General features: G+C 38.1%; 1 protein-coding gene across 5 annotated transcripts in view; it reads right to left on the bottom strand.

Annotated features, from left to right (window-relative positions):
* ANKRD17 (ankyrin repeat domain 17) overlaps positions 1-16,515 on the bottom strand; it is a 165,413-nt gene that overhangs the window by 19,822 nt on the left and 129,076 nt on the right. For all 5 annotated transcript variants that reach the window (XM_054728424.1, XM_028133901.2, XM_008157463.3 and 2 more), the window contains 5 exons: positions 12,040-12,211; positions 10,478-10,928; positions 6,776-6,931; positions 4,965-5,114; positions 1,903-3,533 (listed from right to left, as the gene is read on the bottom strand). In XM_054728424.1, coding sequence (XP_054584399.1) covers positions 1,903-3,533; positions 4,965-5,114; positions 6,776-6,931; positions 10,478-10,928; positions 12,040-12,211 — 2,560 coding nt within the window. The remainder of the gene's footprint in view (positions 1-1,902; positions 3,534-4,964; positions 5,115-6,775; positions 6,932-10,477; positions 10,929-12,039; positions 12,212-16,515) is intronic.

The raw sequence follows: 16,515 nt of genomic DNA, 5'->3' as shown, positions 1-16,515 counted from the left end.
ACACTAGAGGCCCAGTGCACGGCACTTGTGCACGGGTGTGGGTGTGTGTGTGTGTGTGTGCGCGCGTGCGCTCGGGGAGGAGGAGGGGTCCCTCAGCCTGGCCTGCACCCTCTCGCAGTCCAGGATCCCCCCAAGGGGTCCTTAGCGCTGCCTTGGAGGCAGGAGAGGCTCCCACCACCACCGCTGCGCTTGCCATAGCTGAGCGGTGCGCCCCCTGTGGGAGCGCACTGACCACCAGGGGGCAGCTTCTGCATTGAGCATCTGTCCCCTGGTGGTCAGTGTGCGTCATAGCGACCGGTCGTTCAGCTGTTCGGTCGATTTGGATATTAGCCTTTTATTATATAGGATACACACACACACACACACACACACACACACACAAACACACACGAATCTTATTCAGCCATAAAAAAGAAAATCCTGCCATTTTTGACTACATGGGTGGACACTGACGGAATTATACTGAGTGAAATAAGTGAGACAGAGAAAAACCAATACTGTGAATCCACGTATATGTGGAATTTTAAAATAAACAAACTCTAGAAAAAGAGATCAAATTTTGGAGTAGGGTAATGGTAGGAGGTGGTCAAAGATACAAACCTGTAGCATAAGATAAATAAGTACTAGGAATGTAATGTACAGCATGATGACTACACTTAACATTGGCATATATATATATATATATATATATATATATACACACACACATATATATATATGACAGTTATTAACCCTTTGCACTTGCTTGCTTTTTTCATCGAGCTGCTACCGATGCTAACCATGTCGAGTCACACTCGACATCTGAGTGCAAAAGTCACACTCGACATCTGAGTCACACTCGACATCTTAAAGTAAATCCTAAGAGCTCTCAACACAAAAAAACTAATTTTTTGCTTTTTTAATTATATCTATCTACACTAATAAAAGAGAAATATGCAAACTGACCATACCTCTGCAACGGCCACCAGCCAATCATGAGCGAGTATGCAAATTAACCCAATAAAGATGGCAGGTTAATTTGCATGCGCAGACGCAAAGCGAAGACTGAAGGCTCCAGTCCGTGCAAAGACTGAAGACTGAAGACTGAAGAGGCTTGGCTTCTCTGCTGCAGCCGGAGTGGAGAAGCCAAGCCTCGTTGCAGCCAGAGTGGAGAAGCCAAGCCTCGCTGCAGCTGGAGTGGAGAAGCCTAGCCTCAAGGCTTGGCTTGTCTGCTGCAGCCGGAGCGAAGGCCTGGGTCCCGGGTGCCAGAGGAAAACCGGTGCTGGCAGCCAGGGGAAGGAAGGCCTATTGCACGAATCCTAGTGCAACAGGCCTCTAGTATGAAATGATGCATGCTAACTAACAACAGCAGTAATGAATTCACAATATATGTAAGTCAAACCATTATGCTGTACAGCTTAAACTTACACAGTAATGTATGTCAATTATACTTAAATGAAAATGGAAAAACAAATTAAAATAAAAATATGACCAGCTTGACTACCATCTTCAATTTTATTTAACTTTAAATAGTACATGTGGTTAGAAGCAACCCTATTAAACTATGTACCTGTATATTTTTCTCATTGTTTTAAAAAAAGACAATCAAATGAAATCAAATATTAAAATTCTTTTGTTAATTATATTTTATTTGAAATAAAATACAATTTGAAATAAAATGTAATTAACAAAATGGTATTACCTTATTAAATTAAAACATAAGAGACTTTTTTACATTGAGAGAAAAATATACCTGATAAATTTATGGGAAATTCAAAATAAAATCCACTGTACTTCTAAAAAGATTAAAACAATTTCTGTCTATCTGGCCCAGTCAGAGTAAAAATATTAGAAAATGGCTATGAGTTTTCATATCAGTTGTGTAAATGAGCAGCTGCAGAATATCAGAAAATACAAACTTACCTGAGGGACTTGGAGCAGGTCTCTGTAATGGTGGTCTAAAACCTGGAGCTTTGGAAGTATCAGACTGATGTAAAGGATCTGAATTTGGCAAATATGAGGATTTTCCTGATAGCATAGATTCTGGTGTTGACTGAGATGAAACAACAGATCCTCCCCAGAAGGCATGAGCAGAAGTAGGGCTGTTTTCAAACAATGTGCTAAAGGGCCCAAATGGTAAGGATGCACTGAAATTGGGAGCAATAGGCTTATTTGCTGGATGTACTGAATTTTGACAAGCACTTTGTGTACTTAAGGTCGAAGGTAGCTGAACAGAAGAGGGAACACTGTGAGGTCTTTTAATGTGATTGACACTGAGGACTGCAACAGATGAATTTTGAACTGGAGCTGGATTCTTATGAGGGGCAGTTGTGCCATGAGAGGGTGGTCTAATAGCAGGGGTTTCCATTTTAGGAGCAGGCTGGGAGCATCCCATTTGTGTCTGAGGCATAGGGTAAGTCACTGGGGCAGTAGAAGGCACTGCCACCGGAGCAGAACTTGTTGCTAAAGGAGGAACAGTCATTCTAACCTCCGGAGGAGGAGGAACCTGAGACTGCTGAAGAGGTGGTCTTGGCTCCTGAGAAACAGATCCTGGAGGTTGTTGCTGAACAGAATGAACTGATGAACTCCCAGAACTGCTGCTGTTTGAAGGTCTACTATTTACTGTTTCTACTACTGGAGGACTACCTGCTTCCTGTTCAGAGGAAGATGCCCCTTTATTTGGAGATGCTGTTCCACAGTCCAAAGGGCTATTTCTAGAAACCCCTCCTGGCTGAGCTGGTGGTGATGGGGAAGATGGGGATGATACGGGGTAGTGTTCTTTGGCAGTAGGCATGGGATATGTGGCATTTGTGGGTGCAGTGCTGTTGTTGCTTGCTGTGGTTGTTACTGTTGTGGTGGTGGCATTGGATGTCTTCACAACTGTGACAAAAAGCTGCCTTCTGACGGAAGGTGAACTTGGACTGCCATTTGTAGATGTACCAGGCACCGTTGAAGCTGATGAACTGGTTGTAGTTGTTGGACTTGAAGTTAAAGAACCTGCTGAATTCACCTGAGAACCACTGCTATTCTGATTGCTATGGCGAGGCACCATGTGAGGCTTAGGTGAGTTAGTAGCTCTGGCAGGGCTCAAAGGCCTGACAGGAAAAGGACCCCAAGTGGATTGAGCTGGTGGAAAAGTACCTCCAAAGTGGGTCATGGGCAACCTTGGTGGACGGATCTGCTGGAAAGTCTGAGCAGCAAGCAAAGCATGTGCAAACTGTGGAGGAGGATATGCTAATGGAAGAGAAACTGGAAAACCAGGCCTCACATTATTCACTGGATTCTTAATGGTTTTGTGAGTAGATGCAGAAGAAATTGCAGGCACAGTGAGTGCTGTGGCAGTTTGAGATGTTGATGACAGAGCTACAGTCGTCATTTTAATTCCCATTAAGGAACTGTTAGCAGCAGTGGTGGTAGGTGCTGAGGACCCTATTTTGGAATTTGCTGAGCTTTTCAAACGATTCTTTGGAATAAGTTCATCAATTTCTTTGTCTGGATCCTTGATCAGAGCATTGATCAACTGAGTTGCTTGTCTTGTTGATTCAGTGCCACCCCTGTAGGTTGACAAAAAAAATTAGGTCTATATTTAAATACGTAAAGCCTGATTTCATTAGCATGTGTGTATATACGTACATACAGAGAACAATAGCCAACTCTTGAGGTATTCTGCAAATAAAGCCATACACTGTTCTGACAAGTCACTATATTTTTTAAAGGCATAGAGAAATTCCATTTACTATTGTTTCCTTAGATTAAAAAATAATTTTCCTACGATAAAACACATTAGTTAGAAAAACCACTGCACTTAAATAAACATATTTAACCTATAATGTTTCTGTAAGTTAAACAGTTGATCGATACTAAAAGGAAAGTAAACAAGGAAAATAATACAACTGAGCAAGAAAACAGTATTTTATTTTAAATCCTGGTACTTAAGGTAACTCCATCTATGACATATTTATTGATGGTTTCTCTAGTAGAACAATTATTATAATTCCTCTGGAATGATGTCTCAAAATGAGAGGAATCCTGATAATACAAACAATGGTAACAAGGTCAAACCCTAAGTGTTGGTTCTTCAGGAAAATATTTGATAGCAAAACCCCTAAAGGGGCCCAGCTGGCGTGGCTCAGTGGTTGAGTGTCAACCTATGACCCAGGAGATCACAGTTCATGTCCCACTCAGGGCACATGCCTGGGTTGTAGGCTCAATCCCCAGTGTGGGCCGTGCAGGAGGCAGCCACTCGATGTTCTCTCTCATCACTGATGTTTCTATCTCTCTCTCCCTCTATCTTCTTCTCTGAAATAAATAAAAATATGTTTAAAAAAATAAACAAAAAAAACCTAAAGGGGAAATTACTTATAAAGGGTTTCTGCTTCCCTCTGCTCTAGATAAGGCAGGTTGTGACCACCGACCTATTCCAGGAGAGAGAAAACAAGATAGGAGAGGAGAATAAACACAGGTAAGCTATAAAACTATCAGTTCTCCTATCATTGTGAAGGGCACCAAACTTATGATTCCTTAGACTATCATCTTTATTTTAAGGGTATTCAGGTACACACATATTCAATTCAAGACAAATATCTATTTCAAGTTTAAATCTATTATGAGCTCATATTCTAAGGACACAATCTCAGAATAACAAAGCTCAAATGGTAACTTAAAAGAAAGATAAAAACCTACTGCTTAAAATGTGTTAAGAATTCCTTTTTTAAAGTCTCAGAATAAATTTTAAGAACGTCATATGAACAGTTTATGTAAGGAAAAAATAATCTAAACTTTTGCCACACACATGAAATATGCCTTTAAAGCCCTTTAAAATACTTCATGTGAAAAAAATTATAAAGATTATCTTCTAAAATTCCAATTTTTAAAAAGTATGCTATTAAATGCAAAATTCCATTGAAAAAATCAAATGCTTGTATTTCATTAATCTATAGTGCAATAAAACACAAAGGAAGAAAACATAAGAGACAAAATTTTGCCTTATAGTTATTATCCGGTCTCCCGTCTTGTCTTTCTGCTTATCAATATCTATGTGTGCACCCGTGAACTCCCGAATAGCATTAATATTACAGCCTCCTCTTCCAATCACTCTGGATATCACCGTTGATGGAACAGATACTTTCTTCGACCTGTTTAAAAGTTGCAAAGATAAATTAAAATAAATTAGTTTCAGTGGTTGTCATTAAAATAAGAGAGAGTACTACTAAAATATGTTTTTGAAAATACAGAATAGATTTTTGTTGAATAAGCGTTTCCTACCTATCAACTAGTAATTACAGGTAAAGGAGGGGAGTAGGGGATTGGAGGGAAGAAAAAAGGAGGGGAGGGGAGAAAGAGATAAAATATCATGACAAAAGATTGTTTTGTTGATTTTCATCCTTCATAAATATGTGTAAAGTACATACTATGTAGACATGCACTGTGCCAATGCAAATAAAATAGCAAATAAGAGAGACATGGGTTTCTGCCCATATGTATATTGACTATGTAGATACCAAGTTAGAGCTATAATACCATGCCATGAGTGACTTAATTAAGATATACTAAATAAACAGTGGTTAGAGCATCTAATCCAGCCCAAGGAGTTAAGAATGGTTTCTTGTGGGCACATTTGGGTAACTGGTTCACATTCTTCTTTTTATTCTCTAATATATAAGTGAAAGGATGACATTAAAAATTTGTTTCCCTGCATTCTTCTGGAGGCATTAAAATTATCCAGACATAGAGACTCACTAAAAGAATGTTCAGTAATATGAGAAAAAGAAGAGCCCACTGAGATTTCACAAAAAGCAAAACAGCCTGGCTGACATGGCTCAGTGACTGAGCGTCAACCTATGAACCAGGAGGTCACAGTTCAATTCCCGGTTAAGGCACATGCCCGGGTTGCAGGTTCAATGCCCATGTAGGGCGTGTGCAGGAAGCAGCCAATCCATGACTTACTGATGTTTCTATCTCTCTCTTTCTCCCTTCCTCTCTCTAAAATCAATGAAAACATATTTAAAAGTTATATTTGAAAAAGGTAAGATATTATCCCTGCCCTTTTATATATATAACTAAATTACTTGACAATTCCTTCTTCCCTAAAGTGAATAATGAGTCAGCGATTATTATTTGGAAATGCTAGGAATGTCTTTGTAATCACGATATAAAATGTACATGGAAAAAGTGAATTACTTTATTTTCGTACAGAGAGTACTCGGATGTTGTGATTTCAATGACTACAATAGTGTATGTGAATAAGTTAATGTGTATGTGTGAGACAAAACAGTGATAAAGCTGTTGCTTCAAACAATCAAAAGTTTAATTTTTTTTATGGAATTTCTAGGTAGTTCTTTAACATAGGTTATCAAAGATTTAAAATCCTTTCTGGGTGTGTAGTAAAGTTTAAAACCAATATTTACTCATTCTTCAAATACTTACAAGCATGCTTTAGACATTACCTGGGCTCTGAGATTACAAAGCTGAACAAAACACCATCTATCTATCACTTTAAAGAACTTAAATTAGTTCTCTACCAAATATCACTACCTATAAGGATTAAGCAGATAACAGTCATCTTTTCATGTAAAAAGTTCCCAACTCTTAAGAATATTAACATACTGTTGTGTGTTTTTATCGTCTAAAATATGATGTAGATTGTCTCTGTTAGCTAGATTCAGCCTTGGGCCACCAGTCTGCAACCTTTGAAATACTTGGGAGGAATTTAATTGTAAGGTAATAATCCATATTTCAATTTGAAATAGAGCATATTTAAAAACTGAGAAAAACAATCAGGTAAACCCTTACTCACCTTCTTACAACTTCTTTCCATCCTTCTTCCCTCTTTTGTCCTCGCTTAGGACTTGCTACGGTTAACTTCCCATTTGGAGAAGAAAGGGGAGATGGACCCGATTTTGTGCAAGTGGACAGAGAATTACTGGTCACTTCAGTGACAGTCTCTGACAATCTTTAACAAAGAAAGGAAAATTACATTAAATACAGAGCAGATGTAGAATTTTTAAATGATAAAGGCAATCATTTACATCATTTTATTGTTTTATTTATTGATTTTAAAATATATTTTTATTGATTTCAGAGAGGAAGGGAGAGGAAAAGAGAGACAGAAACATCAATGATGAGAGAGAATCATTGATCAGTTGCCTCCTGCATGCCTCCTACTGGGGATCAAGCCAACAACCCAAGCATATGCCCTGACCGGGAATCAAACTGTGAGTTCCAGGTTCATAGGTTGATGCTCAACCACTGAATCATACCCTCTGGACAATTGTTTTATTTATTTTTAGAATGAAGATGGTACTCAAATAAGAAATTTACTTTTATTTTTCAATACTTAGCATAAAATGAAAATATTTTAAAAGACAGTTTCTAGAAAATAACTATATGCCAACATATTGGATAATCTGGAAGAAACAGATAAAATTCCTAGAAATATACAATCTTCTAAAACTAGATCAAGAAGAGTCAGAGCATCTGAATAGACAGATTACAACTAATGAAATTGAAGCAGTAATTAAAAAACAAAACAAAAAAAACACCTCCCAATAAACAAAACTCCTGGACCAGATGGCTTCACAGATGAATTTTGCCAAATATTCAAAGAACTAACACCTATCCTTCTCAAACTATTAAAAAAATTCAAGAGGACGGAAGAGTCCCACGCTCATTTTATGAGGACAGCATTATCCTAATTCTAAAACTAGATAAAGCCATTACAAAGAAAGAAAATTATAGGCCAATATCCCTGATGAATTTAGATGCTAAAATCCTCAACACAATATTAGCAAACTTGATCCAGCAACACATTAAAAAGACCATACACCATGACTAGGTGGGATTTGTTCTGGAGATGCAAGGTTGATAAAATATCAGTAAATCAGTAAATGGGATACACCACTTAAACAAAATGGAAGATAAAAACCACATGATCATATCATTAGACACAGAAAAAGTATTTGATAAAATCCAGCAACCATCCTATCTAATAAAAAGGGAATATGCTAATAGAGCCTCATGCCACTGCAAAGATGGCGGCGCCCACAGCCAATAAGGAGGGAATATGCTAATTGACTGCCACACCCTCAAAGATGGCAGTGCCCAGAGCCACAAGATGGCGGCACCCAGCCCCCTCAGCCCCCTAGCCACCCAGGGCCGGCCCAAGGTGAAGGCAAGCCTTTGATGGCGGCTGCCCAGCCTCCCAGGGCCACCCAAGGCTTAGGTAACCAGGGCCGGTGGAAGTTTGCGCTGCTGGCAGTGGCAGCAGCAGAGGTGTGATGGGGGTATCTCCTTCCCCTGATTGCCAGGTGGCCTCCCGCCCCTAAGGGCCCCCAGACTGTGAGAGGGGGCAGGCCGGGCTGAGGGACACCCCCCCTCCAGTGCATGAGAGTTAGAGAAAGAGAGATAGAGAGACTTCCATACATAGATTGGTTGATTCCCCCACATACCCATACCAGGGGAGGGATCGAACCTACAACCCAGGTACGTGCCCTTGACCAGGAATCGAACCAGAGACCCCTTGATGTACGGGCAGACATTCTAACCACTGAGACACACCAGCCAGGGCTATGGTCAATATTTGACAAAGGAGGCAAAAACAGTGGGGTAAAGATAATCTATTCAATAAATGGTATTAGAAATATTGGACAGATACATGGAAAAAAAAGAAACCAGACTACCTTCTTACACCATACACAAGAATTAAACTCAAAATGGATTTAAGATTTAGATGTTAGACTCGAAACCATAAAAATCCTATAAGAAAACATAGGCAGTAAAATCTTGGACATTTCTCATAACATTTTTTCTTATAGATCTCTTAGGGCAAGGAAAAACAAAAGAAAAAATTTAAACAAAGGGGACTACATGACTAATTAAAAAGTTTTTACACAGCAAGGAAACCTTCAACAAACTGAAAAGACAACCCACTGAATGGGAGAACATATTCGCCGATATATCGGATAATGGGTTAATAGCCCAAAATTTATGAAGAATTTATACAACTCACCACATAAAAAACAATCCAATTAAAAAATGGGTAAAAGATTTGAATAGACCAGTGATGGCGAACCTATGACACGCGTAGCCATTTCTGATGACACGCGGCCGCTGAGGCTGCCGCATGCCGAGGATGAAACATTTGCTGCTCCTGAGGATGAAACATTTGCGAAATAATGTTTTTTCCTCAAAGTGACACACTACCGGAGTTATGCTCAGTTTTTTGGCGAAGTTTGACACACCAAGCTCAAAAGGTTGTCTATCACTGGAATAGACACTTCTCCAAAGAGGACATACAGAAGGCAAATAGACCTATGAAAACATGCTCAAGGTCATTAATCATCAGAGAAATGCAAATTAAAACCACAAGGAGATATCACCTCACACCTGTCAGAATGGCTGTCATCAATAAACCAACAAACAAGTGTTGGCCAGATGTGAAAAAAGGGAACCTTCGTGCACTGTTAGTGGAAATGCAGATTGGTGCAGCCACTGTGGAAAGCTGTGTGGAGTTACGTCAAAAAATTTAAAAAACCAAACTGCCTTAACACCCAGCGATTCCACATCTGGGAATTTATACAAAGAAACCTGAAACACTAATTCAAAAAAATATATGCACACCTATGTTCATTGCAGCATTATATTTACAATAGCCAAGATTTGGAAGCAGCCCAAGCGTCCATCAGTAAATGAGTGGATAAAAAAAGCTGTGGTATATTTACACAATGGAATACTACTTGGCTGTAAAAAGCTAACCTTACACTTTGCAACAGCAAAGATGAACCTGAAGAGCATTATGCTAAGTGAAATAAGCCAGTCAGGGACAGACAAATAGAATATAATTTCACTCATATGTGGAATCTAATGAACTTACAAGCAAAATAGAGACTCACAGAGAGCAGGCTGACAGATGTTGGTGGGGTAGGGACTGGGGGTGCTGGAGGGAATGAGCAAAAAAAAAAAAGGGAAAAAAATAGCCCTGGCCAGTGTGTTCAGAGGTTAGAGCATCAGCCTGAGCACCTAAGGGTTGTTGGTTCAATTTCCGGTCAAGGGTATATACTTCGGTTTAGGGTTCGTCCCCTTCCCCCAGTTGGGGCATGTGCATACAGGAGGTGGTTTTCTCTCTCCACCCCCCATCTTCCACTTTCTCTAAAAATCAATGGAAAAATATTCCCCTGTGAGGATTAACAACAAAAAAAGATGCTATCTAGAGTTAAAATTTAGCAGAGTTTAATCACAATAATAATCACTGAGTACCCATAATCAATACTTTGCATGGGCTAAGTTTAACAAAATGAATAAATTACATAGTAAAAATAATTTTATCTCTCATTAATATAAAATCTAAAAAGTAGCGTATTTTTCAAATCAAATGAAATTGTGTCGTCAAAACAAAGGCAAATTCTTGTTCTGCTGTTCTTTACTGGATTGATTTATAAAAAAATTTAGCAACAAGCATTTCATGATACTATAAATTATAAAAATAAAAATTGGAACTAACTTTATTGAAGCCTTGCCAGAAACAGATTTTCTCTCCTCCTTTGGAAATGTAACCAGAACTGATGGCTGTTTCTTGTTGGTCACAGTGGTAGTAACCACAGCAGGTGAATGATTGTCACTCTTTCGGCTGCTATTGCTGTTACTACTTTCATCACTGCAGCTGGAAATCCTCATGTTATCACTGTCCCCACTCTCGCTGGTACTGCTACTTTTTGACTCTCCTCCGTTCACCTTCTCTGGCTGACTGTATGAGATTGGTAGTGGATCATCAAATATAATTTGAACGTTTTCTGGAGTCATTTTATTTTTCCTGTTTTTCCTCTTTGAACTGGTTGTAGTTATGGTATTATTTCTTTTACCATGGGAACCTGCCAAAGTTGTCCAGGTTGCTGATATACCTATAGTAGTAGTGGTTGTGGCACTTGGAGGCTCTGTCAAGACTTCAGGCTCATCTATAAAAGTACCAATAATGAATTAGCAAATTCTAAGAATTCTTAGAATATATTTAGCTTTAAGCACTTCAAGAAAAAAAGAAAAAGAAAACCAGGAGTTATTTGCTTCTATTAGATATAAAGTCATCAGTCATTCCAGCATTCATCATAAGGAGATAAATATGACTGATCTATGTCCCTAAGTCCTAACTAAACAATGCATAGTAGGCAAGTGTAAGAATTATTTGGGGGACAATCTTATAAATGTGACTATATACTGTATATTAAATGTTTTATATAATTAAATTTCTTGGGTGTTATAATGTTATTGTGGTTATGTAAAATATGTCATTTTTCTGGGAAATACGTAATCAAGTATTTAGGGGCGGTTTCGCATGTTATATACATCTTACATGCAAACTGTTCAAAAAGAGAGGAAAAAAGATAAACAAATGTGCCCAAATGTTATAACAATCTAGGTGATATTCAGGTGTTCAACATACTAATCCTTAAACATTTCTTTAGTTCAAATTTTTTTCAAAATAAAAGGCTGGAGGAGGGAGAACATACACATACACACACACACTGCATACATAATTGGTAATTTAGTAGTGATGGTTCTTCCTCAGAATATCATTTCAAATAATCTTTAACTAGAACCTCATTAAAAATAATTCCCTCATTTGAGAAAAATCTGAATATGGTCTGGATTACAGATAATAATATTACCAAATTACTGTTAGTAATTTTTTTAGGTAGTACCATTATGTAAGCAAATGTCAGGTGTATGTTGAAGTTTTACAAGTACAATGTCAGAATGCAATTTACTTTCAGATAGCTTAGAAAAAATCTGTATGCATATTTATAGGAAAAGAAGTTGAAGTAAATGGGTAAAATGCTTATTTTTATTAAAATCTAGGTAAAGTGTATTCAGGTGTTTTATCATTCCTTTAATTTATCTTCATAATAAAAAAGCTAGGGAGAAGTCTATAAATAAAAATAGCATATAAATACTTTAAGGACTTTATAATTTAGAAATCTAATTTTACCTAAGTTACTGATATTTTAAAAATATAATTTTCAATAGAATGTATTATATGAAACAAATTAGATGGTTTGTAGAGAAAAATACCTTCAACTTTATGCTTTTCTTTTTCTTGAGCAGCTTGGAGTTCAAAGTTCTCTTTATTTTTCGCTTCAATTTCTTCTAGTTTTCTTCTTTGTTCTTCCTTTTTCTTTCTTCTCTTCTCCTTTCGCTTTTCTCTTTTGGCAGCCAACGCCAGCCTCCGGCTTTCTTCTCTTAACTGTTAAAGGATCAATAAAACAGAATAACACTGGAATTTACCATGGAAAAAAATTGTTCTATAATATCATGTTGTCAAAAACTGGGATATCATAAAATTCAAAATCATACAGCTTAAGTCATTATTTGACCGAGATCATATTCTAATCACTGTAAAGAGAAAATACTTTTAAAGGATCAAGATCAAATTAATGATAAAAATCTAATTTTAAAAGGGGTGCCCTGGACTGTGTTTCTCAGTGGTTAGAGCCTGCACACCAACCAATCTCTCCGGCTCAATTCCCAGCCAAGGGCACGTACCTCAGTTACAGGCTTGCTCCCTGGCCCAGGTTAGGCACCTGTGGGAGGCGGCCAATCAATGTGTCTCTCCGATCTATGTTTCTCTCTCTCTCATTCTCTCCCCCTTCTCCCTCCCTTCCACACTCTCTAAAAATCAATGGGAAAATATTCTCAGGTGAGGATATAAAAAAAAAAAAAGAATAAAAATAACAAGATACCATGGGTCATTCGTTAATTTGGCAAAAATAAAAAAGATATTGTTACCAGGGAATTGACAAGACCTGGGTTCTTATCTTCTTGAAGGAAAGATTTCAATCACAAGACAAAGTGTAGAAAAGCAAGCAAGAATTTATTGACTGCAACAAAAACACACTTAAGACAGTGCAATAAGGAAGGGCATAGAAGAAGCAACAGGAGAGCCTAGGCTGGGTTGCTTTGGCTTACAGGGAAGTCAGAGAAAGGAGAGCCTTGGAGACAGGTTCAGATTAGCCTGGGAAGAGCTGCCACTGCCAATTGCTTCCCTGGTTCAAAGTCTCCTGAGGTTCCTTGGAATTTAGGAGATAGGAGCCTGTGGGGGGAAAGGGAGAGGCAAGGGAATGGCATGGGCATCCTCACTGGAATGAGAGCTTGTTGGGATCTTCCTTTTCAGTTTAAAAGGCTGGCATTTTAGGGGAGGTCTTAAGGGAGCATATTCATCAACTTTATGTTGATAAACCAAAAAGTGAGATTTATTCTCTTAATTTTCTGTCCTTGGGTGTGGTTGGCAAATGGCACTAATTTCTGTTTCTGTCTCCCTGAGTATGGTGATTTAAACTATTTACCCTCTGGTTGGGGAGGAGAAGTGAAAACCTTTTACTAAGTAAGTATCCTTGGTTTAGGGAAGATAGAATTTACTAGGTGGCTGCAAACTGCCATTTAACTATCTTAGTTTCCCTATTCTGCTTGTCCTGAAATTTTCCTAGCTTCTTACTATCCTACAACATACTGTAAAGAGAAAGTATTTTCAAAGGATCAAGATGAAATTAATGATAAAAATCTAATTTTAAAATTGGTGAATGATAAAGAAATACGTAGCTTCCTAATTACTAAACATATACCCATAGCATGTGTCGTTCATTAATTTGGCAAAAATAAAAAAATATCACATATCAGCATAAGTTTTGGAAAATAAGTTGTTTCCTATACTGCTATGGGTATATATATTTACATTTTAGGAAAGGTAATTTGGAAACATCCTATGAAAATTACAAACTGTTTATCCTAAGAATTTATTCTTCATATAATGACTATCTCTGGTGAAAAGATATAGGTTCAATAATGTCCACCATAAAATTAATTATAATGGCAGTAAAAAAAAAAAAAGATAAATCCATCAAATGGTGGGGACAAATTAACAATACACCTTCACAGAATACTAGGCAGCCATGAAAAGTATCTAAATATATACTTGGGAAAATGCTCACAATTTATATTTGTTAGGAGAGAAAAAAGGCACAGTGGAGACGAATTCTCCCATTTATAGGGGAAGGCCACCTTCATGTGAGTCTATTTTTAGAAGTAGGAAAAAAAAAAAAACCACTAAGGATAAATATCAAAGGCTTACTAGTGACTATCTCTAGAGAGTGGGACTGGAGAGGTGTAGCTGAAAGATGGCGACTTTTAATTTTACTTTATATATAAACTGTACGTTGTTTCTATTTGTAAAAATGAGTACATATTACTTTCATAGGTAAAAAAAGTTAAGCATAAGTTTAAAAGTCCAATAATATCTCTTAAGAAGCTATTTTAACTATTACATTTTCCTCTTTGGTTCATAAAGTGGGAAAAACCTTCAAACTCCTTTTGTTTGTATATACTCTTACAGATGTTTTCAAACTAAAAAAATGTACTCCCTGCCCATAACCTTGCATTCTATATATTTTATATTTTAAATATTAGATGTCAAAACAATGATACTCAATTTATAGAAAATATCACAATGTCCTAACTAATGAAACCAGAGCTCAAAGACAAGTTCATAAGCCAAATCAACATTATTTTTCATCAGAAAATGTCTAACTTCATTCTTTAGGTCTTCTGCTTTTGCTAGATACTCATCCTGCCTTTTCTTTTTCTTTTAATTTTTCTTAAAAATTGATTTGAGAGAGGAAGGGAGAGGGGAGATAGAGATAGAAACATCAATAATGAGCCAAAACCGGTTTGGCTCAGTGGATAGAGCGTCGGCCTGCGGACTCAAGGGCCCCAGGTTCGATTCCGGTCAGGGGCATGTACCTTGGTTGCGGGCACATCCCCAGTAGGGGGTGTGCAAGAGGCAGCTGATCGATGTTTCTCTCTCATCGATGTTTCTTTTTTTTTTTTTTTTTTTTTAATATATCTTATTGATTTTTTACAGAGAAGAAGGGAGAGGGATAAGAGAGTTAGAAACATCGATGATAGAGAAACACCGATCAGCTGCCTCTTGCACACCCGCTACTGGGGATGTGCCCGCAACCCAGGTACATGCCCCTGACCGGAATCGAACCCGGGACCTTTCAGTCCGCAGGCCGACGCTCTATCCACTGAGCCAAACCGGTTTCGGCGATGTTTCTAACTCTCTATCCCTCTCTCTTCCTCCCTGTAAAAAATCAATAAAATATATATATATATAAAGATAAGGACTAATACATAAATCAAATTAAAAAAAAGAAAAAAAGAAACATCAATAATAAGAGAATCAATGACTGGCTGCCTCCTGCCCACCTCCTACACCCAGGTATGTGCCCTTGACCAGAATTGAACCTGAGACCCTTCAATCCTCAGGCCAACATTCTATGCACTGAGCCAAACCAGCTAGGGCTCACCCTTCCTTTTCAAGTTATCCCTATTTGGTGTCTGAAAGGTTTTGCACAGCTTTGAAGTTTTTACACCCTAGGGCAATGCACCATAATTACATTCTCTTTGGGGGTAGAGATAAGACTTTTATTCCTGAAAAGGAAAACAGTTAAGGAGAATCTGTGGAAAACTGATACTTTCTAAGGCAGATAGACTTCAGGAAAGAATACAAATGGAAGATGAAATTGTAGAAACTGTCTTAGCACCCCCTAGAAATTTTTGCTGGGCCTCTAGAAACTCCAGTCTGAAGAAGGGGAGAGGAACTTTTGACTTTTCAGAAGGACTAAGAAGAAAACAGTATTTGTTTGGTGACTTTCACTCCCTAGGTCACTGTCTGGGAGGAGGAGTAATATGTGATTGGTGGTTTTAAAAGAAGGAACTGAGCATGTGCTGACTCAGCTCATTGCTTTACTGGGGCTACCGGTAGATTGGTTGATTCTCAGGAAAAATGCTTTCTCCGCCTGAACTCCAGTGAGGGAGGCTGTTGTCCTCTTTTGCTCTGATTTTGACAGAAAGAATGGGTAAGTGCCAGGGGAAGAGGAAAAGTGGAAGTGGGGGTGAAGGGTGTGGCAGAAAAATATTTTCAAAGCAACTGAGGCTGTAGATATAAAGCCTCTCTAATTCAGTTAGGAATAATACATATTTTAATCTATATTATGTCTATATGAACAGAAAAACCTTGAGAAAGGTACAGGAAATAGCTTTTGGGGGATCAAAATAACAAGTGAAGTTCAAGACTTTTGACTAGGTCAGGATGGATGTGTTTTTTGGGGGGCTAGACTTTTAAATTTGTCCAGCGGCAGGAGATAATTGTAATTACTATTCAAGGGAGGGAAAGAAGTTTTTTGTTTGTTTGTTTTGTTTTCTATTGCATACATCTTCCATTTACTTTTTATTTTTTAATTTATCTTTATCGTTGTTAAGTATACAGATGTCCCCATTTACCCCCATGGACCCTCTCTATTCCACTCCTGCTCCCAGGAAGGACTTTTTAAAAACAGACAAGTATAAATCAGAAAGCAAGCTTTCATCTAAGCCCAGGTGGCCAAGATGTGGGGGGGATGGGCCAGGGTAGGTCTTAGTGTTAGGGTGTGGCTGTTTCAGGTATGCTAATGCCTCGAGCTTTAGAGTTCAGTGAAAGCTGGCCCTCTGGCA

Source organism: Eptesicus fuscus, chromosome 2 (genome assembly GCF_027574615.1).
Source record: "Eptesicus fuscus isolate TK198812 chromosome 2, DD_ASM_mEF_20220401, whole genome shotgun sequence".
NCBI classification, from domain to species: domain Eukaryota; kingdom Metazoa; phylum Chordata; class Mammalia; order Chiroptera; family Vespertilionidae; genus Eptesicus; species Eptesicus fuscus.
The sequence above is the reverse complement of the archived record's forward strand: the minus strand, read 5'-3'. Positions and strand labels throughout refer to the sequence as shown.